We start from the raw sequence: 25,370 nt of genomic DNA on the forward strand, positions 1-25,370 counted from the left end.
AGTGGACAGCTTAAAAAAGCATTTTCTTGAATGTGCACGGGTTTTGATGGCACAGTTGCACATCATCCTCTTCAGTGGACCCTGGTGCATCATCCTACACATTGCCACCAGATGGCGAGCCGTTGTGTGAAAGAACAGAAACTTTCAGCATATTATAATAAACAACGAAAATCTTCCGGTAAAGTGAAGCCGGGAACTTAAACTCAATTCCTCCGTCAAAGCAGCGGAGCGTCTCTGGTAGTAGGGGGTACCGTGAGAAAGCCAGCCGACTCCGGGACCTCCAGGTGATCAGATCAGAAAGCAACGAGCGCAGTCACAGGTACTCTGTAACAAGTATAGCTTAGTAGCAATTCACAGTGGTAGAACAATCCTCTTACGTGCACAGAACAGATAAAACAGGACAGGACAGGACAGGACAGGACAGGACAGGGCTTCGACACGGCAGGATGTTTGGCAGAGAATTCGTACGCATAGCTTCTGAAATAATCTGGCAAAGAGACAGGGAAAACAAGGCTAGAAAAAGAGAAGATAATTAGGGAAAGTGATGACTGGTGTGTAACTGATGATGAGGATAATAAGTAATGAAAGAGAACACCTGGGAAGAAGGCGATGTGTGTGCGTAATGACCAATGAAGTAATCAGGGGTGTGAGAGCGTAAATGTGTGTGTGTGTGTGTGTGTGTGTGTGTGTGTGTGTGTGTGTGTGTGTGTGTGTGTGAGTGTGTGTGTGACCAGAGGGGGGAGACAAAGTAAAGGAAGAACCAGGATCATGACAATTACATCTTCAGTAAGAAAGCAAGTAAAACGTCTTCAATTTGTAAGGACTTTAATTTGTATAGTGTAAACTGATGTATAGATTAATATGTTCTTTTTCCCTGTCTTCTTTCATTAGCCTATGTATTTGACTTTTTTATTTTTCAGCTCTTTAACTCTTCTTTTCTCATGTGTATGTACACTTGTGTATCTTTTCTAATGACACTGTACATATTATTAATGCATTTTGTATATTGTATACAAAGTTTTACATCATAAACATGTCATTTTGTATGTTTTGCACGAAAAAATAAAGTCAAATAAATAAATAAATAAATAAATGATCAAATGGGCAGGGCTCGGTTGTTGTCTCTAATTTTTCAGTTACGTTGGGATAAATAAATAAATAAATTGCAATTCTCCAATTTTAACGCTCGACTGTAATATCGTTGTCATAATTTCGATCACGTCGCAACCGTTACTTTTCTCAGCGCGTTTCAGATCGGACAAATCACAGTCGACTCTGATTACTAGTTGATTATTTTTATTCTTTCACTTAGAAGCTGACGCGTAAGATCTTCGTTCGTATATCAGATACCAACTCTTAAAAGTAAAATATTATATTTTCTAGTATAGAGTACATCGTGATACTTGATGCGGCTCGAGGGAGGATTGCGCTGTTTCTGTCTCCTGGAGATGACGTCATCAACGCGCGCCAGACTCTGCTGGTCTCCACATGTGTTGTTACAGTAGTGTTGTGATCTGAAGTCGCTGGTTTACAGGTTTATTTTCAGTCGGTATCATCATGTCTTGCCGTAGACCTGAGCATATGGCTCCTCCAGAGGTGGTGAGTGAACTTAACTTACTCTTATAGTGCTAATATGTGCTTTTATTATTGAACGTGTACACAACAAACAATATACACAACCTGTCTTTTAATATCTGCGATACTGACACACTCGTTATGAGTTATTATTCTGTATTTCCGCCATAGTTGCTGTACATATTTCAGCCATTTCTATGTTCTGTTCTTCTCCATGAGCTGAATTGCTAAATTATCCAAATAATTCATCGTAACAATGATCAGTTATTGAATCTGTAAAGAAACAGGGTTCAGTTTGGGGTTTTAATTAGGCTAATGATCTTGGCATTGAAGACAGTAAACATTTGAGCAGTTTTGTAGAATAAATGAAGACGTTTTCTTTTTTAAACTTCAGCATTTTTAAAAGTTCATTCAGGATAAGCCTTTCAATGATGGATTTTGTTGATATAGACAGCGTCGTATTATTCTACTAAATATGGGAATTTGTCATCATCTGACATCATATAAAAATTCGACTCAAAAGATGCATATCATTTTTTTTCATAACATAAAGGTGTTAAAAACAGCCATTATAAAGGTAAAGATCCACTGGACCCAGGTGTTCAGAAGGTTTAATCTGGATCAGAATGACTCGGATTGGGAAATCTCCAGGATCAGGTTATCCGTCTTTCTTCTGTGCTGGTTTGTGATCGCTCTGATCCAGATGATCAGCAGTGCTCGACACATCATCTAAACCACAGCAAGAAAACAGTGTAATATTTGTTAGTAGTTGTATTCAGTTTTGTACCTGAATCCCCCCTTCTGCTGGGATCGGGATAACTTTAGGATTATTTGGATCAGAAGTATCCGGATCTTACCGAAGCGTTTTGAACAGCACAGAACAGAGGTTTGATCCAGATCTAATCCAGATTACGTGATCTAATCCTATTTTAAATGTAGTTTTCTTTTGATCAACCCATTTTCAGGGTTTAACCCAATCCGATAACTGAATCAGATCCCTGTGGAACAGCCGGGCCCTAAAGATCAGTTTAAGGTGGCAAAGATCGGCCCTTAATGATGGAAAAGTCATGCAGTGAACCAGTGCACAGAATATGAGGAATATGAGAAGCTTCAGGAGTCAGCTGACCACGACAGGCCGAAACCATTATTAGCAAAACCCCAGAAAGAGCGTCTGTCAGACACTGACCTTGAGTGAACCCGGGTCAATGAATCAACCCTTAAACCCTTACAAGTGATCATCGAGCCTGTGTGTGTGTGTGTGTGTGTGTGAAGGAGCCAGCTGGCCGAGCAGATTTTACAAAACAACTAATTAATAGATTAAAGGGATGGTTCAGAGTAAAATAAAATAGTACATCAGGAGTTTATTTAAATAACACTTGCCTGACGGCTAATGCTACCGCTAACCCGGACGCCGACGCCACTTCAGTGATTTGGGAAAATCCTGTAAAAGTCCTAAAAAAGTGATGCATTTTTATTATTTTTTCCGAAGTGTTGACAACTTAGTCTTAACTAATAATTGTTATAAACTGGTACTACCAACAAAATATTGATGCATTCCTGGAGCTGGGTGTCGTTACACTACATCCTTATGCATCGCGTTCTGCCAGGACTTTTACAGGCTTTTCCCAAATCACGGAAGTGACGTCGACGTCCGGGTTAGCGGTAGCATTAGCCGTTAGGCAAGTGTTATTTAAATAAACTCCTGATGTCCTTACAAACTTTCCAATGCCTCGTTTTATGAGTACAGAACCTATTTGTACTACTGTAGAAGTTTGGTGCCATTCTGGGCATTATTAGTGGGGTAATTTACCAGATACAGTCTTGGATCCATTAGCGCCTGCACTAAACCATCCGGCTGATATCTCTAAATAAGCTCTAACTTTAATAATGTTCAACCAAGGGGAAAAGGCTTCTGGGGGGTGTTTGGCTCGGGGTCATGGTGCAAAGGCTAGGCTGATTTACTCTGAACCATCCCTTTAACATCCAATCATAAATGTAGGCATGCTGAAAGAAAATAACATTAATCAAACGTTAATCATAGTGTGTGTGTGGCTGTCCTGTATGTGCTGGTGTGTATCATTTATACAAACACTTGTCGTTGTTTTCACGTTTACAGTATTATAATGAAGAGGAGGCCAAGAAATACTCCCAGAAGTGAGTAGAGATGCGGATTCATCGCCCGGCTGACAGTTAGAAGCATTATTTGCGCATTATACATTTTATTTTTGTGTCCATATTTAACTAATTAGTTGCTTTCTGTGTGTGTGTGTGTGTGTGTGTGTGTGTGTGTGTGTGTGTGTGTGTGTCTCGGCAGCTCCCGGATAATGGAGATCCAGACTCAGATGTCGGAGCGAGCGGTGGAGCTGCTCAGTCTGCCGGAGGATCAGGCCTGTTATCTGCTGGATGTGGGGTAATGTAAACACACACTTCTGCTTCAATAAAGAAACAAATATGGATTTATTTCACATCCTGCCCAATGTTGTCGTACATCGAGGGCTGTGAAAACAGATCTAGTGAATGTAACGTAGGCTATGATATAGGGCGGGGTAAAAAATATCGATTTCTCGATTTTAATCGATTCTCATTTTTACGAAACGATATCGATTCTTAAATCCCAAGAATCGATTAGTCATCCTGTTTTCAGCTGATGAATGTCTGGAACATTGTACCGCATCCCATCCAATACATCGCAATAATCTTAGTGCTTTGTTACTATTGATATAAAACAAAGTCTCAGATTTCAAATTACGTCCATTTTCTTACGAAATTCAAAAACATAAATAGCGTTTGTCGCTGTGGCGTGAGATCGCTCTGGCTCAGCTCTAGAGAAGCACATGATCTTCTCTTCCGCCTTAATAACACCAGTTACAGCACGAGATAAACATGAATGAGCGTCTGAAAGTGTTAAAGATAGAGTACAACTTATCGAAGTCTGTATCATGTGACATGGAGTCGCTCAATCAGTGTTTCAACCGTGGAAAGACGTCAGTAAAACAGCTTGTAAACAATGTCATGTAACGTCACATTTACCTCAGAAAAACCATATCCAGTGGCCATAAACTCGTCAGTCAGTGAGAAATATTAACTCTAGAGAGGAGCATTCTGCTAAATATATGCACATATTACATATTCATTATAATTTTTTATGTTCTTCAATATTTAATGCATGTTTGAATAAATCTGGCAGGTTTTTATCACAGCCACCATTTAAATGTTTATATTTCATATAACTTTATTATTATAAAAATAAATAAGTGTAATTTAAGTGTTTGTATACAAATCAGTTAATTTTTACCTTCAGTATTACAGTAGGCTAATGAAGCCTATAGGCTACAACTGACTCCCATAGTTTACAGCATTAGTGAAGAGATTTGTTTTCCATGAGAAAATTTGCCATGTATTGCACCTGATGTCCAAAATAATCAATATTGAATCAAATCGAATCGTAATCGAAATCAAATCGAATTGTGAAATTTGTGTCAATACCCAGCCCTACTCTGCTATATATGTGCAAAAAGGAGTTAAAATCACATTACATTCTATCATTGTAACATTTACAATCTAAAAACAAAATGAATGATTTTATCATTAATGATCCATCGGATGCTGTGAAGAGAGACGGTTCTTCTGTTGCGTCTTCGCCGATGGCCACAGCGTGAAGAAGATTCTGATGCAGTTGTCGCTCCAGGGCATGTCATTCTGCCGCTACCCTGTCAGTATGCGCACATTTTGTGACATTTGGCCAGTTCATTTAACTGGCGTTATCCTATTAAGTTTCAGAGAAGTGGAGACGGCGAGGAGTTCCCAGAGCGTAGCTGACGCAGTGTAGAAGTGACCGCTCTCTGAAGGCAACAGCTCACTCTCAGACACACACACACACACACACACACACACACACACACACACACACACAGACATCTGTCAAGGCCGCTTTAGACATGTGAACAGTAGTGACAGAAGCCCTGAATAAAGCTTTAATAAAGTCTCATGTTTAGGACAGATTGGATGTTTCCCCGCAGCATCCGTGTCCTCCGCTAGTTTTCAGATCCGCTCGAATCAAACTACCGAATAATGAGATAAACGTCTCATTCCATATTGTTTATAAAAAAATCTATCGATATATCATTCAAACTCTATATTCTGCCCAGCCCTAGTGTTACACTGTTACTACACTGTTACTACACACTGGTACTACACACTTACTGGTACTACACACTGGTACTACACACTGGTACTACACACTGGTACTACACACTGGTACTACACACTGGTACTACACACTAACACACTGTTACAACACACTGTTACTACACACTGGTACTACACTGGTACTACACTGGTACTACACTGGTACTACACTGGTACTACACACTGTTACTACACACTGGTACTACACTGGTACTACACTGGTACTACACTGGTACTACACACTGTTACTACACACTGTTACTACACTGGTACTACACACTGTTACTACACTGGTACTACACTGGCTGGTACTACACTGGTACTACACTGGTAACAGCATGTTGACCTGGTTTCTCCTGCTTGACCCGTCAGCTGTGGATCTGGACTCAGTGGAGATCATTTATCTGAGGTCGGACACTACTGGGTCGGTGTGGACATCAGCACAGCCATGCTGGGTGAATATACACACACTCACTCACTCACTCTCTCACAATCAAACACACACACACATACACACCTTCTTATTATAGGATCAGATTCATATTGATATCATACATCTGTAATTCTCAAAGCGATTGCATCAGTGTAAGTGTGTGTGTGTGTGTGTGTGTGTGTGCAGACGTGGCGCTGCGGCGGGAGGTGGAGGGGGATCTGGTGCTGGCAGACATGGGTCAGGGGATGCCCTTCAGACCGGGCACGTTCGACGGCTGTGTGAGGTATGAGCTCGTGGAGAGGTGTGTGTGAGGTATGAGCTCGTGGAGAGGTGTGTGTGAGGTATGAGCTCGTGGAGAGGTGTGTGTGAGGTATGAGCTCGTGGAGAGGTGTGTGTGAGGTATGAGCTCGTGGAGAGGTGTGTGTGAGGTATGAGCTCGTGGAGAGGTGTGTGTGTGTGTGAGAGAGTTGTGTGAGGTATGAGCTTGTGGAGAGGTGTGTGTGAGGTATGAGCTCGTGTGTGTGTGTGTGTGTGTGTGTGTGTGTGTGTGTGTGTGTGTGTGTGTGTGTGTGTGTGTGTGAGGTATGAGCTCGTGGAGAGGTGTGTGTGAGGTATGAGCACGTGGAGAGGTGTGTGTGTGTGTGTGTGTGTGTGTGAGAGAGTTGTGTCAGGTATGAGCTCGTGGAGAGGTGTGTGTGAGGTATGAGCTTGTGGAGAGGTGTGTGTGTGTGTGTGTGTGTGTGTGTGTGAGGTATGAGCTCGTGGAGAGGTGTGTGTGAGGTATGAGCACGTGGAGAGGTGTGTGTGTGTGTGAGAGAGTTGTGTGAGGTATGAGCTCGTGGAGAGGTGTGTGTGAGGTATGAGCTTGTGGAGAGGTGTGTGTGTGTGTGTGAGGTATGAGCACGTGGAGAGGTGTGTGTGTGTGTGTGTGTGAGAGAGTTGTGTGAGGTATGAGCTCGTGGAGAGGTGTGTGTGAGGTATGAGCTTGTGGAGAGGTGTGTGTGTGTGTGAGGTATGAGCACGTGGAGAGGTGTGTGTGTGTCTGTGTGTGTGTGAGAGAGTTGTGTGAGGTATGAGCTCGTGGAGAGGTGTGTGTGAGGTATGAGCTTGTGGAGAGGTGTGTGTGAGGTATGAGCTCGTGGAGAGGTGTGTGTGTGTGTGTGTGTGTGTGTGTGTGTGAGGTATGAGCTCGTGGAGAGGTGTGTGTGAGGTATGAGCTTGTGGAGAGGTGTGTGTGAGGTATGAGCTCGTGGAGAGGTGTGTGTGTGTGTGTGTGTGTGTGTGTGTGTGAGGTATGAGCTCGTGGAGAGGTGTGTGTGAGCAGCTTGTGTGGAGTCACATGATGAGTGTGTGTGTGTGTGTGTGTTGTTGCGTCAGTATTTCAGCGCTGCAGTGGCTGTGTAACGCAGATAAGAAAACACACAGTCCTCCGAAGAGACTGTACCGCTTCTTCAGCTCGCTCTACTCCACACTGGTGAGTCTAACATCACTGACACACGGCAGGAACTCACAGCCTGATGATGATGACGTTGATGATGATGATGATGATGATACTGATGATGATGATGATGATGTTGTTGTAGGCGAGAGGAGCGCGCGCAGTCTTCCAGATTTACCCTGAGAACTCAGAGCAGGTCGGTTATGATATTACTCCTGCTTTCTCTCATTGCCCAAAACCTGCTGGATTCACTGTCAATAACTGCAGATCTGGACTGTTCCTCCTTCTTAACTGATTAAACAATTAAAGTCCCCCTGTAGTCAATCACTTTATCCCTTAAAACTCATCTTTGATCACCAAAATGACATATTTAAAAAAATCTCCATGTCTTAAAATATCTTGACTGTAACTCGACACCCTTGCCTCATTCAGTATGCGCGGTTCTATGAATATGCAAATGAGCCCCGCCTCCACTCACTCACTCAGCTCAGAGATCCACTGGTTGACGATCACACGTTGATCTGATTGGTTACAAGGTAGTTTGTGACGTCAGAAACACCAGCGATTTCAAAGCGTGTTTTTGAGACTGTCTTTGGTTCACTGCAGTTTTAAGGAGGAAATACTCAGCAATGGTGTCGACTTATGAACTTACACATGGTTTGTCTTAAAGCACATTAAAAACACCACATAGACACATAAACAACATTAAACGCTTGGGGGACTTTAAGCTTTATCTCTTAGTCTGGTCTGACCCTAACCCTTCTTTTTTTCTACTCTGGAAAAAACAAACGTAATGGAAATGATGATTTGTTATGATTATGATTTGTATGTGTAATAGTTGTGTGTGTGTGTGTGTGTGTTTCCTCTCAGCTGGAGCTGATAACAGCTCAGGCCATGAAAGCTGGCTTCACAGGCGGTTTGGTCGTGGATTATCCCAACAGCAGCAAAGCCAAAAAGTACAACTTCAGCTTATATTTCCATCATCACTGATCAGAACATATCGTGTGTCATAGTGAGTGACTCTGATGATCTGTGTGTCCATAGATTCTTCCTGTGTTTATTTGCTGGTGTATCAGGTGTTTTACCCAAGGTGTGTGCAGCCTCAGTATGAACACACACACACACACACACACACACACACACACACACACACACACACACACACACACACACACACACACACACACACACACACACACACACACACACACACACACACACACACACTCTCTATCTCTCTATCTCTCTCTCTCTCTCTCTCTCTCTCTCTCTTACACACACACACACTCTCTCTCTCTCCCTGACTCTATCACACACACACACACACTCTCTCTCTCTCTCTCACACACTCCCTCTCTCCCTGACTCTAACACACACACTCACACACACACACACAAACACAGACTCTCTCTCTCACACACACACTCCCTCTCTCCCCGACTCTTACACACACACACACACACACACACACACACACACACACACACACAGACTCTCTCTCTTACACACACAGACTCTCTCTCTTACACACACACACACACACACACACACACACACACACACACACACACACACACACACACACTCTCTCCCTCACTCTCTCTCTCTCTCTCTCTCTCTCTCTCTATCTCTCTCTCTCTCTCTCTCTCTCTCTCTCTCTCTCTCTTACACACACACTCTCTCTCTCTCCCTGACTCTATCACACACACACACACACACACACTCTCTCTCTCTCACACACTCCCTCTCTCCCTGACTCTAACACACACACTCACACACACACACAAACACAGACTCTCTCTCTCACACACACACTCCCTCTCTCCCCGACTCTTACACACACACACACACACAAACACACACACACAGACTCTCTCTCTTACACACACAGACTCTCTCTCTTACACACACACACACACACACACACACACACACACAGACTCTCTCTCTCTCTCTCACACACACACTCTCTCTCTCTCACTCACGCACACTCACACGCACACGCACACACACACATGTGTTCATGAGCTTGTCTGTGTTCTTCAGGGTTTAGAGTCGGAGGCGACTGGCAGAGGTGTGTCGAGTCAGGCTCAGTTTACGGCACAGAGGTAAAACACACATCTCTGAACATACATGATGATTTATGAAGACATATTTCATTGAGGTTCTCAAGCGCTTTCCTTCTGTAACATGATGCAAAACAATCTCAAACTTACAATTATGATGAAATCACTAATTATGAATAATATATCATGTTTGTGATTTAACATATTCATTTTGTGTGCTCTTTATTATTGTAATTATTATTATTTTTTCATCAATTTATATTTTTTCTTCCATCATTTAATGATGATCTTTTTTTTTTCTTTACTGATTTGAATCCGATAGCTGAATTCTGCGTATAAATAATATTTATAATATAATCTTTTATTGTCAAAACTAGTATAGTATGAAAGAGTCCAGCTCAGAGCAGCGGCCTCAGGACAATACGCTTTATTGTTGGAGTGACAGTCGAGCCTAATAATTCATAATAATTCAAATATTGTGTTTATTGCATCTATCCCAAACTTTGCTGAGGCATTTTCAGCAGAGCTTTAAATCCCAGTTACTGTGTGTGTGAATCAAGCGGCAGCCTCCCTGTCTCTCTCTTGAATCCGACACAGAAGTGACTTAAACTGCAGTTCATCGACTGGCCACTAGAGACCGGCTCCAAAAGAGAGTCAATCCCATAAACCCTCACGTTAAAATGCACAACTTTACAGCAGAAAAAAACATGTTTACATATAGCTAATTTTGCCGTTCATGAAAACTGTGAGGGGGGTGATTTTTTTTTTATAACTCATCCATTTAAATTATATTTAGCCTTAAAGTTCTGCATAATTAAGGGCGTGGCCACTTGAGTGACAGGTGGATTGTTGCTGATGTCACTACTAGCCGTTTGTCTGCTGTCTGTTAGCGTCACGTCACCTCAGCTAATCCGCCTCTGTGACCATTTTTGGATATCCGGGAGTGACGCGCTGCCAAGATGGCGACGGCTGGCTCCGCCCACTTTGGGCTTAAAAAATGCTCTCCAGAAACACTACGGGTGACGTCACGGACACTACGCACCTATTTTCTTACAGTCTATATGAACGCAGAGATTCATTCAGTCCTCCAGTGCTCTGATCTGACAGACATGAGCCAGTGTCACACCACTGACTGCCAACATGAGAAGTGCTGATGTTTCACGTGTTTTCTGTTCAGTGCCGTTATTAACAGGTCATAACTTCATGAGTTTTCAATCTTTAAGCGTGTGAGAACCGCAGTACACCTTCACTGTATTCCTGAAACGTCATGTATGTTTCCTCACCACCTGCTCTTTCTCATGAAAGGTCCCGTTTCAAAAACATGAAAGGAAAGTCCGTGAAGAAGAGTAAGGACTGGGTCGTGGAGAAGAAGGAAAGGCGGCGCCGGCAGGGGAAGTATGTTTCAGCTCTTGCTATCTTAAACACGTGTCGCTGTGAGAACCGTTGTTCACCGGCTACATTCACCGCCGTACGGGATATATCGGCTCTTATCTGCAGTTTCTTCAGTGGTGATAGAGACAAGTCTTTAAGGATTTGGACACTGGTCTTTAATGAAAGACTGAGACACTGCGAATCCTTTGAGAAAATGAAGGCACTAAATGAGAATGCATTTTTAGGAAGTGCTGATTGATTTTAGCTTGTGTTACTCGTCTGATTTGTTGGATGTTCAGCTGTGGTGAGTGTTGTGTTCTTCTTCTCTCAGGGATGTCAGAGCCGACACTAAATACACCGGGCGTCACAGGAGACCTCACTTCTGACCCTCAACGGCTTCATATGAGCGTCGGCACCGGATCCAGTCACACTGACCAATCAGAGGAAACCAGAACCAGAACTATGTGCTTTGAGGAAATACATCGCAAAACAAGAGAAAAGCCACGCGGAGACAATTCATGGACTCATGGTCTTATAAGATCACTATGTGGATTATATCTGGATTTACAGAAGCTTTAATAAACAAGATTTCATCTTCTCAATTGTTGATTCCTTAATAAATGTGCATGGAAACCATTGTGGTGCACGTTCAACATGAACCTGGAGCTGTGCGTTATCTCCAGCAAATACTGATCAAAAACACCTCACAGTTCACTATCAAAAGACTGTCACTGAGGGAATGAAAGAGATCTGGGATTGTTTAAGATTTGATGTGGGCCTCCTTTATAAGATGTTGCCCCACGTGAAGATGATACTGTAGTAGGAGCAGAGCTGGGCTGGTTTAGTCAGGAGGATATCTGGGATGATGGAAGCTGTACGTCCCACGGCTGTCGAGCTGGTGGAGGATGAGGACAGTCCCATGTTGACTGCATCACACACACACCCACACACACACACACACACACACACACACAGACACAGACACAGACACACACACACACACACACACACACACACACACAGACACACACACACACACACACACACACACACACACACACGTGTTAGCTCGATAAGAAACTGCAGGGTCCAGTGATGTCCCTCAGGTGGGCCAGCCCCAGTCTCTCAATGACTTCATGACCACAGAAATAAGGGAGCTGGTCTGAAGTCATTGAGTCCTGTGATTTTGGGTTTCTTTGGGATGGGGTTGATGGTGGAGGGTTTGAAGCAGGATCAATTTGGGGATAATTGATTCGTAAATCAGACATAAGCCTACTGGTTGTGTTGTGTTGTGTGTTTGTCCACTTTTATTACTTATATAAGCTTTCAAAACATGCATCATTGGTGAGACCATTTCACCATAAAACCAGAACAGTAAACCTCGTGTTCATCTAGCAAGTGACATTTCTCGTCTTCCTCCGTTTTGGTCAGGTTCTCCTCTGGGACACCCCCCTCTCTCTCTCAAATAAAGTCCATCTTGGGAATTGATCAATTTATGATGGCAATTTCAAAGACGTCAACGTGCACATACTCCATGATACACACCAGTAACATTCACAAGGCTCACGATTTCCTCGCGATCATGTGTAATTTGCGGGTGGGACATTTTTTGCCGATATTGTCGCCACCACTTATTGAAACATCTTGTGGTACAGATGTACTTAATACAAATGAAACATCTCCAGTTGACTCATATTCATTTTGTTCGTTTGTTAAACAAGAGTCTATCTGGAGTGTGTGTGTTTTTTTAATCATGCTGTTGTTATGCACAGTCTTCACATGCTCAGCTTGCTTAACACTGTTGCAGAGACTCTAATCGCACTGAAATCACAAAACAAAGTGCACACAAACGTGTCCCTGCTCTTGATATGCAATCACTGATGAACATCTTTGGTTTTAATGCAAAACACGAGGGCAAATTAGAACCCAGAACCTCTGACACACTTAACCAAAGTTATTTCACTGGCGCGAGACTCTCAGGACTAATTATATATATATATATATATTGTATTATAGTAGATTTTAAGGATGAAACTATCACATTAAACATGACTTCTATGCTGATTAATTAAACTCTTGAACATGAAACTCTTGAAATTGAACATGAATTATTGTACTTATCTTATATAGTAGATATCCCCCACACACACTCCTGTCCCACACACTTTTTAAAACAAAGTAACAAGAAAGAAAACCAAAATAATAATTATGCATGGCCTCTCAGGGGCTTCCGTACTTTTAAAATAACTTTTAAAATGTTTAAATTGACAAGAGTCAAACACACGTGTAAATGCTCAGCTGTCATGAGGAAGCAGCACTGCTGATTATAGTTTTAGGGGGGCTGAGACGACAGACAGGGGGATGAAACCCTCCTAAAAAGGTCCCAGAGCTGCCCTTGCTTACATAATGGCACACAGTGAATAGTCTACTCTATACAGTAAGTCAGTTAGGACACATGTTGTGTCTTGTTTCTTCTCTTACTGGTGGATTATCTCCATGCTAATGGTCTCTATCTCCTTGAAATATATTACTGTGGTATCAGATGAGGTACTTATATGTTACTTTAAAGTCCCCCTGTGGTGAAAATCCAGCTTTTAAAGGGTTAGTTCACCCAAAAATGAAAATTCTGTCAGTAATTACTCACCCTCATGTTGTTCCAACCATGTAAGTCTTTCGTTCATCTTCGGAACACAAATTAAGATATTTTTGATGAAATCTGACAGAATTTTGACTCCTCCATAGGCTTCCAGTGTGACCGAAACTCACCGGCCCAGAATAGTTATTAAAACATCGTTAAAATAGTCCAAGTAACTACAGTGGCACTACATTAAGTTTATCATGCGACGAGAATACTTTTTGTGCGCAAAAACAAACAAAAATAACGACTTTATTCCACTTTTCATTTCCTTCTCTCTGGGCCTCGTAGTGTGTTTGCGCTGCGCGTCTGTGTTGCACGTCATCACGCAACACTCACATGACCGGCGTCGGCCAATAGTGAGCCTACGTGGTGACGTGTAACACAGACGCGCTGCGCAAAAACACTACGCAAACCAACTAGACATCCAGAGAGAAGGAAATGAATAGTGGAATAAAGTCGTTATTTTTGTTTGTTTTTGCGCACAAAAAGTATTCTCGTCGCTTGATATACTTAAGATTGAGCCACTGGAGTCACTTGGACTATATTAACGATCTCTTTAATAACTTTTCTGGGCCAGCAAGTTTCGGTCACACTGGAAGCCTATGGATGAGTGAAACATGGCTCAGATTTCATCAAAAATATCTTAATTTGTGTTCCGAAGATGAACGAAGGTCTTACGCGGTTGGAACAACATGAGGGTGAGTAATTACTGACAGAATTTTAATTTTTGGGTGAACTAACCCTTTAATGTAGTTTATGTGTCTATGTGGTGTTTTTAATGTGCTTTAAGACAAACCATGTGTAAGTTCATAAGTCGACACCATTGCTGAGTATTTCCTCCTTAAAACTGCAGTGAACCAAAGACAGTCTCAAAAACACGCTTTGAAATCGCTGGTGTTTCTGACGTCACAAACTACCTTGTAACCAATCAGATCAACGTGTGATCGTCAACCAGTGGATCTCTGAGCTGAGTGAGTGAGTGGAGGCGGGGCTCATTTGCATATTCATAGAACCGCGCATACTAAATGAGGCAAGGGTTTCGAGTTACAGTCAAGATATTTTAAGGCATGAAGAATTTTTTTTCAAGGAAAAAAACTTTTACATATGTAATTTTGGTGATCAAAGATGAGATTTAAGGGATGAAATGATTGACTACGGAGGGACTTTAAATGTTGTAATGTACTTCAAAGAATATCAGTGGCGGTGATGGTGGCGCAATGGATAAGACACATGCCTTTGGTGTGAGAGACCCGGGTTCGAATCCACTGTGAGACACCAATGTGTCCCTGAGCAAGACACTTAACCCCTAGTTGCTCCAGAGGCGTGCGACCTCTGACATATATAGCAATTGTAAGTCGCTTTGGATAAAAGCGTCAGCTAAATGAATAAATGTAAATGTAAACGTAATATCATAGCTTAAGCAGGAAATGTTCAGTTTAACTAGTTTAACTAAGTTGATTAAACTATTGCACGTGTGTGTAGTGTGTGTAGATCACAGCTGGCAGTAGTCTGATAAATCTCTCTGAGGGCAGAAGAAGAGAAACAAGGCAAAAATCAAACACTGACACCAGACTATAGACCACCTTCCCTCCATCCTTCTTTCTGCAACTAAAAACAGAAAACGTTTTATGCGGTTTGGCCGTTCATTTACACATCAACAGTGTTTTGGGGGGCCTGAAAACGCAAACTTAAGAAAGTGGTTTTGATTTTTAATTGGGTTGGTACACATTTTGTGTAGGACTACCATAGATGAAAAACAGCAGTAAAGCTTGCTTAAGAAAATACTAGTTAATGTGGTTTATTGTGATACTTGATCCTTTGTATAGAGTTCCTTTGCTTAGTTTGTCTTTGTTTATTTGGCTGTCATAATTTCTGATTTATTTTCCCTCATTACTGATTATGTTTACCTGTGTCTTGTTTGGTTCCTCATTGAGCCCTTTAGTTGTTTAGTTTTCTTTTATTAAAATTAAACTGTTACATTTAGATACTCACCTTGTTGGACCACACCATGCCAGCAGCAAGCTTGTGTGACCAAACTACTTTTCCTATCATTCTCTGTTGGCAGAAAGATAATGATAAAATACACAAATATCAATAAACACACATAAAACATATACTATACCCCTGATGTGCATCCCTTTAATTTTGTTGCAGTGGCACCAAGACATGTCCTGTACGCCTGTAAGTGAAAAAGGTCAGACACATTCAATTTATTCTAACTAAAATCCTGCAGCGGATCAAAAGCCAGAGCCCACCGTTGACTCTGAGCACAAGCCCGGCATGAACACAGAGCCAGAACGATTGGCAGAGGCCATGTTCACTGTGGAGCCTGTCCTGGTGTGTGAGCCGGCATCAGCGTCTGTCGTGGAGGGCATATCAGCGGAGTTCATCTGAATGGATCGGAGCTCCTCACACACTCCCAGCGCTGAGGTGCTGAAAATATTTGCTGGGTACAGTCTCCATTGGAGACAGTCTGCATTTAAGTTTTCTTTTTCTTTGAAAACTTAATGATAATCCCAAAACAATTGTCTAAAAACAGGAGTGGTAACACGATGAGAGATTTAATTCAACGTGTGTGTGCTCTTGCGAATCTGAGAGCCCCGCTTTTTACACACACAGCGGTCTTATCATTCAAAGGTGAGTGACGTCATCTGGGCTCTTTCTTAATCATGTTAGTACTATGTGCTTTATTAGACAGGAGAGCAAATGTACATAATGTTATATAGCTCAACATGATGAAATATGATCAGTATTCTAATGTTGATCTCGCTCACTGCTAGCCTCATACAGACAAACTAACACATAGAATAACATTATAACTTTCAACACACTCAAATGCAGTTTAGTGTGATAGTGTAGACCAAGTGAAACAGCGCTGCGTTACCTCACAAGTTTAATTCGTCTGATAAACTGACCTGTGTGAGTATTATTCAGCACTTGCGGGTATAGAGTACCAGTCAAAAGTTTGGAAACATTACTATTTTTAATGTTTTTGAAAGAAGTCTCTTATGCTCATCAAGCCTGCAGTTAAAAAAAAAAAAAAAAAAAAAAGTTATATTATGAAATATTATTACAATTTAAAATAATGGTTCTCTTTTTTAATATACTTTAAAATGTAATTTATTTTTGTGATGCAAAGCTGAATTTTCATCAGCAAGTACTCCAGTCTTTGGTGTCTTATGATCCTTCAGAAATCATTCTAATATGCTGATTTATGATCAATGTTGGAAACAGTTGTGCTGCTTAATATTTTTTTTATAACCTGAGATACTTTTTTCAGGATTATTTGATGAATAAAAAGTTAAAAAGAACTGTATTTATTTAGAATAGAAATCTTTTGTAACAATATACACTACCGTTCAAAAGTTTGGGAACAATAACTATTTTTTTTTTTTAAGAAATTAGTACTTTAATTCAACAAGGATGCGTTAAATTGATAAAAGGTGATGGTAACGATTTATATTGTTAGAAATGTTTTTATTTTGAATAAATGTTGTTTTTATGAATAAATGCTGTTAACGTTTTACTCATCAATGAATCCTGAAAAAAGTATTCCAAAAAAATATATTAAACAGCACAACTGTTTCCATCATTGATAATAACTGAGTATCAAATCATCATATTAGAATGATTTCTGAAGGATCATAAGACACCAAAGACTGGAGTACTTGCTGATGAAAATTCAGCTTTGCATCACAAAAATAACTTACATTTTAAAATATATTAAAAAAGAGAACCATTATTTTAAATTGTAATAATATTTTATATAACTGTTTTTTTTTTTTTTTTTTTAACTGCAGGCTTGATGAGCATAAGAGACTTCTTTCAAAAACATTAAAAATAGTAATGTTTCCAAACTTTTGACTGGTACTGTAGTTCATATCCGCCGGACTCGTGTGTGGCGCTGATATCTGTCTCTCATTAGCAATCGTGCCCTGCTTCACCACAGTCATGTTAAAAACATAAACATTATTTCCCATAAACATTATTAGATCCATCGGCTATTTTCCGCTCATTTGTTGAAGAGGTTAGCGCCCCCTAGCTGCGAAAAACTACATATTGTACCTTTAAGGCATTAGTCCTCGTGTATATATGGCCCTCATGTTTCGGTTGTTCCCTGTCTAGCTTTGTTCCCTGTTACCACTGTTGGTGAGTCCACGTTAGGTCGAGTTAAGTCCAGGTTTATGTTCAAGTTTGTTATGTTCATGTTTATGTCATGTTTTTAAGTAATGTCAAGCCAAGTCTTTGTTTATTTTTTATCTGGTCAAGGTTGGGATTTAACTGCACATGGGTTCAGCACAACTTGCCTTCAGTGAACTTCCTGACAGTTTCATACTGACGCTTGGTCAGGACTCCTCCTTATCTGACGCTTAAGGCAAACAACTGACAGAAATGGAGAAGCATGCATGTTAAATGACGATAAAGGGGAGCATTAAAAAGTGACGCAGATGAGGCCTGAGCAAATTTTTCAATTTAAAGGGAAAGGGAAAATTTCTCCAAAAGGAAAGTTCTATTGGAGGTCCTTACTAGAAAAGGTCCTGGAAAATATTGTATTTCCAACAAGTCAGAGGGAATACATTTCAAAATTTAACATAAAATATACCGTGTCAATTCTAATATTTCTAAATATTTGGACACTGATAGCTCATGTTCTTTAAACAAGCAGTGGAGACATTTGCACATCTGTTTTTCGGTTGCCTTATATGTTTTTTTGAGTTCAAGTCATGTATTTGACTCTGTAAATGTTACACACTCTTTTAGTTTAAAATATATATATTTATATATATATATTTTTTTTACCATAATGATAAATCTGGAGTATATTGCTCAATTTTCTTTTTGTCGTTTATATGGCAAATTCTTCATAAGAAGTTTGCAAATGGTATACCATCCATATACCATATAAATCTCTTTATTTTATAAAGAAAAAAACTCTTAAATGTTATGAAGAAACATTTAAAGAAAATCCATGAATTTAGATGCTTTTGCTAGTGTATGTAACAATGTTAATGCATGAATTTGTAGTTTTCCTGTCATGTCGTTTTGCCATTTACCCCATCCTAATGCCTTCCTTCAGTTGTATTTTTCTTTCACGTCTTTTTAAAATTCTTATTCTTATTTTTATTATGTAAATGTAACTTCTCAATTTATTGTAAGGTGTGTGTATGTTCATCATGTAGAATTTTTCTATTGTTGTTGTTCATTGTATAATGTTCTTTATGTAATTGTTATTCGACATTAAAGCAATAGATTGTTGATACTTCTAGTATGTGGAGAGTGACGCGTCGCGCGCTGTTAAGGGGGCGCGCCTCGCCTCACTTAAAAATGACGCTCTTCTCAGCGAGCGTTAAACGCGTCAGACTGAGTGAAACATGAGGGACCGCACGCAAGAGCTCAGACATGTGAGTATATGAGTTTATTCAGTCAGACTGAACTTTATATTGATGCTATGATGGACAGACACGCGTTGCTCATTCTGTCGACAACGTGCTTTTTTTGAAGATTTCATATTGATCAATTCTCAGAATCTTTTAGATCGATAGTGATGTTTATCATGTAGCCTAATAGTTGTAATTAAGGCGTTGTGTTTGAAGTTGGTAAATATGAGAATGAGCACTATATGAGCATATATTTGTTTTATTATGTACTTTCACACTGACATTTATGGCGTTGAGCTGAATAGAAAGACTGATGAAGTTCAGAAAATGAGTTTGTCTGCACGTGAAACGAGCTGAGATGTTTATTTACCACGTCCTTTGAGACTTAATGTTAATGTTAGAATAATGGGGTTTTAGTACAAACCTGTGAATCACGCCATCAGCAGTCAGAGCTGAAAACTGATTTAACATTATAATGTACACTGAGCAGATATGACTGGCTGGATCTTTACATGATAAATGAAGCTTCATCAGTGTGTCTTTCTGTATGGATTGATCTGAGTAGAGCACATTGATCATTAACCAGTCTTTCCTCACTATCACTGAACAAACAGAGGACTAGATAGAGAGTGATTCTGTCCTGTTGTGATTCTGGTGTCTCGTGTATTGACACACTGGCTTTACTTCTGTAGTTCACGTCAGGTCCAACACAACAGCCCACTGTTAGTATCATTATGTATGACACTTTGCATAAATGAACACTTGTTATCTGTGCGATAATTCCCGTGGTGTGGTGTGTCTGCTGTATGACATATTCTTGGATCAGTGAATTACAGGTTGAGGACAGCAGGATGAAATAAGTGACCGCCTGTAGTGTGTGAGACGCTGTGATACTGCTCTTCTTCTGAGTGTGTTGTTGTGCTGGTTTAGGCCTGTCATGGTCAACTCACTCCCAGAGCTTTTCATATTCTGTGCGCTGGTCAGTTCACAGCAGTGACAGAAATTAACTTTTTTATTAATGGGCAGTATTTGCCATGTTGACTTTTAAACCTAAATTTAACGTCCAACAACAGATATTTCAGCAAAATGAATATTTTTGGGCTGAATATTAATGGTCTCCCTCTTTACGGTGTCTGATGCGCGCGCCGGTGTGAGTTTAAAGTAAGTGTAACACTGGACTGCACGAGATAAGCCAAAAATTACAACAGTTGAGTCAAGTCAAGTCAAGTCATCTTCATTTATATAGCGCTTTTAACAATGTAGATTGTCTCAAAGCAGCTTCACAGAGATAAATGTATAATATAACGTAAGATTGTTTTGGCTTTATAGCGGTTCTTTAATAAAGTTATTTTCCAGCTAAAGTTAGTTTTGATTGATTCGCTTCCGTCGCAACGATCATTTGTTTTTAAATTAGGGCCGCCAAGACGACACCATTCTCTCTACACAGACTTTAAACGCGAACATGTGAGAAACGCTGATGGCGTTCAGATGCACATTAAGAACGAGTTCTATAGTTATGTGCGTTTGAATATATGTGTGCAGGTTTGGAATTCCCTACAAACCAAACCTAAACAAATTACTGGTGTTTCCTTATAGTTTTGATTCAGAATTTTATTTTATTTTATCAATTCGGGGTAGATACGCAAATTGAGTTTTCCCGACGACGCGTTATCTGTAGAGTGGGAAAGGGATCCTCCATAGGGAGAGACTAGTTGGCCCTTCAGCACTGCATTGACATCGGGTCCAGGCGAAGGTCCTTCATCAGATCTGGAAACGGCCTGGATCCGGCAGGCTGCGGGAAAACCTTGGGATAAACAAAGACACTAAAATTAGCGTAGATGCCATTCTTCTCATGATGTAACAAGTACATCAGGATTTATGGGAAGTGTTCCCGGTTCCAGCTGACCTAATCTATGCAGCCTAATATTGAATTATAGAAGTCTATAATGTATTATGTGAACGCTATGTCAAAGAGATGTGTCTTTAATCTAGATTTGAACTGACAGAGTGTGTCTGCTTCCCGGACAATGGTAGGAAGGCTGTTCCAAAGTTTTGGTGCTAAATAGGAAAAGGATCTACCGCCAGCAGTCGATTTAGATATTCTAGGTATTATCAACTGGCCGGAATTTTGAGATCGCAATAGACGTGAAGGAGTATAATGCGTTAAGAGCTCGCTCAAGTACCGCGGAGCTAAACCATTTAGTGCTTTGTAAGTAATCAGCAATATTTTAAAATTGATGCGATGTTTAATAGGGAGCCAGTGCAGTTTTGACAGAACCGGGCTAATATGGTCATACTTCCTGGTTCTGGTAAGAACTCGAGCTGCTGCGTTTTGGACCAGCTGTAGTTTGTTTATTAAGCGTGCAGGGCAACCACCCAGTAGAGCATTACAATAATCTAGCCTTGAGGTCATGAACGCATGGACTAATTGTTCCGCATTTGTCAATGAGAGCATATGACGTAATTTAGATATATTTTTAAGATGGAAAAATGCGGTTTTACAGATACTAGACACGTGACTTTCAAATGAAAGATTGGTATCAAAGAGCACACCCAGGTTCCTAACCGACGACGAAGACTTAACAGAGCAGCCATCAAGTGTTAGACAGTATTCTAGGTTATTACGTGAGGAAGTTTTTTGTCCAATAATTAGAATCTCTGTTTTTTCAGAATTTAGAAGTAGGAAATTACGAGTCATCCAGTTTTTTATATCAGCTATGCATTCTGTTAATTTAGTGAATTGGTAAGTTTCGTTAGGTTTTGAAGAAATATAGAGCTGAGTATCGTCGGCATAACAGTGGAAGCTAATTCCATGTTTCCTAATAATATCTCCTAATGGCAGCATGTACAGAGTGAACAGCAGCGGTCCTAGTACTGAGCCCTGTGGTACGCCATACTGAACTTGTGATTGATAAGACATCTCTTCATTTACTGCTACAAACTGATAACGGTCAGATAAGTATGATTTAAACCATGCTAGTGCAATTCCACTAATGCCAACATAGTTTTCTAGTCTATTTAAAAGAATGTCGTGGTCAATGGTGTCAAACGCAGCACTAAGATCGAGTAACACTAATAGAGAGACACAACCACGATCGGATGATAAGAGCAAATCATTTGTTACTCTAACGAGAGCAGTCTCAGTACTATGGTATGGTCTAAATCCGGACTGAAAATCCTCGCAGATATCATTTCTTTCTAGAAAGGAACATAGTTGTGAAGATACTGCCTTTTCTAGTATCTTTGACAGAAAGGGTAGATTCGAGATCGGCCTGTAATTGACTAATTCTGAAGGATCAAGTTGCATTTTTTTAACAAGCGGTTTAATCATAGCCAGCTTAAAGTTTTTTGGTACGTATCCTACAGACAAAGAGGAATTAATGATATTAAGAAGAGGATCTATGACCTCTGGAAGCATCTCTTTCAGTAGCTTAGTCGGTATAGGGTCTAACATACATGTTGTAGATTTAGATGATTTAACGAGTTTAGTAAATTCTTCCTCTCCTATAGCAATGAATGAATCAAATTTTTCCTCAGGGAGACTACAATGCACTGCCTGATGCGATACTGTAGTAGACGGTTGCATAGTTATAATTTTGTCCCTGATATTATCAATCTTATAAGTGAAGAAGTTCATAAAGTCATTACTGCTGTGCTGCTTGGAACCTTCTGTGTTTGAAGCTTTCTTTTTCGTTAGTTTAGCCACTGTTTCAAATAAATACCTAGGATTATGTTTATTTTCTTCTAATAGGTTTGAAAAATAAGCAGATCTAGCAGCTTTTAAAGCCTCTCTGTAAGCAATCGAGCTCTCTTTCCATGAAATGCGAAATACCTCTAATTTTGTTTTCTTCCAGTTGCGCTCCATTTTTCTGGCTGCTCTCTTAAGGGCCTGAGTGTGCTCGTTGTACCACGGCGTTGGATTATTTTCTTTAATCTTCTTTAAGCGCAAAGGAGCAACTGTGTCTAAAGTGCTGGAAAAGAGAGAGTTAAAAGTTTCTGTTGCAATATCAAGTTTTTCTAAGCTATCCGGGATGCTAAAATGATGAAACTGATCAGGAAGATTATTAATAAAGCAATCTTTAGTAGCAGAAGTGATAGGTCTAACATATTTGTAACACGGAGTCGGCTTTGCAGCCTTGGCTAAATGTAATTTACACGAGACTAGATAATGATCTGAGATGTCATCGCTCTGCTGCAGAATTTCAACGGCATCAACATCTATTCCATGTGATATTATTAGATCTAGAGTATGATTACGACGATGAGTAGGTCCTGACACGTGTTGTCTAACTCCAATTGAGTTTACAATGTCTTTAAATGCCAATCCCAATGCATCTTTTTCATTATCGATGTGTATATTAAAATCACCAACAATTAGTACTTTATCTGCAGCCAATACTAACTCTGATAGAAAGTCCGCAAATTCTTTGATAAAGTCTGTATGGTGCCCTGGTGGCCTGTATACAGTAGCCAGCACAAATCTCAAACGTGATTTATCATTTTTACTATATATTTTTACATTAAGCACTAACACTTCAAAAGAATTATATTCGAAACTTGATTTCTTAGTGGTTTTGAAAATATTACTATAAATTACAGCAACACCACCCCCTTTGCGTTTCAGACGGGGTTCATGTTTATAACAGTAATCTTGCGGGGTGGACTCATTTAAAGTAATGTAATCGTTTGGTTTTAGCCAGGTTTCTGTCAAACACAGCACATCTAGGTTATTATCTGAAATCATATCATTAACAATGAGTGCTTTTGAAGTAAGCGATCGAATATTCAGCAACCCAAGCTTTATCATTTGCTCATCTGTATTATATCTGTTTTTTATTTGTTGAACATGAATTAAATTTTTAACCTTAGATAGGTTTAAACATTTTTTGGATTTCCAAAATCGGGGAACAGACACAGTCTCTATATGATGATAGCTAGGTGAAAGAGGCTCTATGTGATGGGATTTATCTGACCTGGGTGACGCGAGGCCGCTAGCAGACGGTTGGTTTAGCCAGTCTGTCTGCTTCCTGACCTGGTGCCCAATTTGTCATGTTTGAGCTCTAAGACTATGAGCCATATTACTAGATAGAAGAGCAGCACCATCCCAGGAGGGATGAATACCATCTCTTTTCAACAGGTCAGGTTTGCCCCAAAAACTTTTCCAATTGTCTATGAATTCTATATTATTACACGGACACCACTCAGACAGCCAGCGATTCAGTGAACACAATCTACTAACTATCTCATCACTCCTGCGAACAGGAAGGGGGCCAGAGCAAATTACAGTGCCTGACATCGTACTTGCAAGTTCACACACCTCTTTAATATTAATTTTGGTGATCTCCGACTGGCGGAGTCGAACATCATTAGTGCCGACATGAATAATGATCTTAGAGAATTTACGATTAGCATTAGCCAGCACTTTTAAATTTGCTTTGATGTCAGGCGCTCTGGCTCCCGGCAAACATGTGACTATGTTCGCTGGTGTCTCTATTTTCACGTTCCGTGTGATCGAATCACCAATTACTAGGGCACAATCAACAGAATTCTCAGTGGGTGTTTCACTGAGCGGGGCAAATCGATTTGTTGTGGTAATCGGAACGGAAGAGTGGTTTTTTGATCCGCGACTAGAGCGATCCCTCACTGTCACCCATTTGCCCGGCTGCTCAGGCACTACTTCAGCTGGAACCGAATCATGTAAAGAGTTCACTATGCTATGCGCATCCAAAATAGTATCTAAAGCTCTAGCACTCTTACTATCCTCAATTAAAGTTTGGATGCGTGTCTCTAATTCTGAAATCTTCTCTGTCAGCCTAACTGTCTCCTTACATTTATCACATATAAATCCTACATTGCCAACAGAGAAGTCTATGCTAAACATGTGACATGAAGTGCAGGTGACAATAACAGGACAAGACATTACTCACCGTGTTTGTTGACTGATTATTACTTACCTGAGCTTTTATGAACTCAAAGGCGCGAGCGCGCGAGAGAAAAAATAAATAAATAAAACAGCTGAGCGCACGGGTGGCGCGTTAACAGGCTAGCAGTAGCGAATTAGCGTGTTGTGTTAGTAGTAACGGATGCTAGCGATGTCAATCTGAGATGTTGGGTAAGCTGTATTTAGTATAAACAACTACAAATTGTAGTAAATGATGGTTCAAAACAAAGAAATACGAGGCTAAGACGGAGCTTACAGCACCGAGGCAAACACACTCACAGCAGGCAGCGAGGCAGACAGGAGCAATCGATCAGCGATCAATTGAGGAAGATTCACAGATGG

At 40.4% G+C, this 25,370-nt stretch overlaps 2 protein-coding genes across 4 annotated transcripts in view; both read left to right on the plus strand.

Moving 5' to 3' along the window:
- Positions 1-1,415: 1,415 nt before the first annotated feature.
- On the plus strand, positions 1,416-11,668 carry bud23 (BUD23 rRNA methyltransferase and ribosome maturation factor). Its single transcript, XM_084419006.1, has 12 exons — positions 1,416-1,599; positions 3,692-3,729; positions 3,890-3,985; positions 6,136-6,218; positions 6,383-6,479; positions 7,574-7,670; positions 7,780-7,830; positions 8,505-8,590; positions 8,679-8,724; positions 9,681-9,742; positions 11,006-11,095; positions 11,403-11,668. Exons 1-12 carry the CDS (start codon positions 1,558-1,560, stop codon positions 11,455-11,457), a joined length of 843 nt encoding a protein of 280 aa, XP_084275132.1. The 5' UTR covers positions 1,416-1,557; the 3' UTR covers positions 11,458-11,668.
- A 7,389-nt stretch (positions 11,669-19,057) lies between these two features.
- Positions 19,058-25,370, plus strand: part of stx1a (syntaxin 1A (brain)) — a 40,007-nt gene continuing 33,694 nt past the window's right edge. For all 3 annotated transcript variants that reach the window (XM_084419004.1, XM_084419005.1, XM_084419003.1), the window contains exon 1: positions 19,058-19,111. In XM_084419004.1, the coding sequence (XP_084275130.1) occupies positions 19,082-19,111 (30 nt within the window). In that variant the 5' untranslated portion in view covers positions 19,058-19,081. The remainder of the gene's footprint in view (positions 19,112-25,370) is intronic.

This window comes from Rutilus rutilus, assembly GCF_951802725.1.
Source record: "Rutilus rutilus genome assembly, chromosome: 9".
Classification (NCBI taxonomy): domain Eukaryota; kingdom Metazoa; phylum Chordata; class Actinopteri; order Cypriniformes; family Leuciscidae; genus Rutilus; species Rutilus rutilus.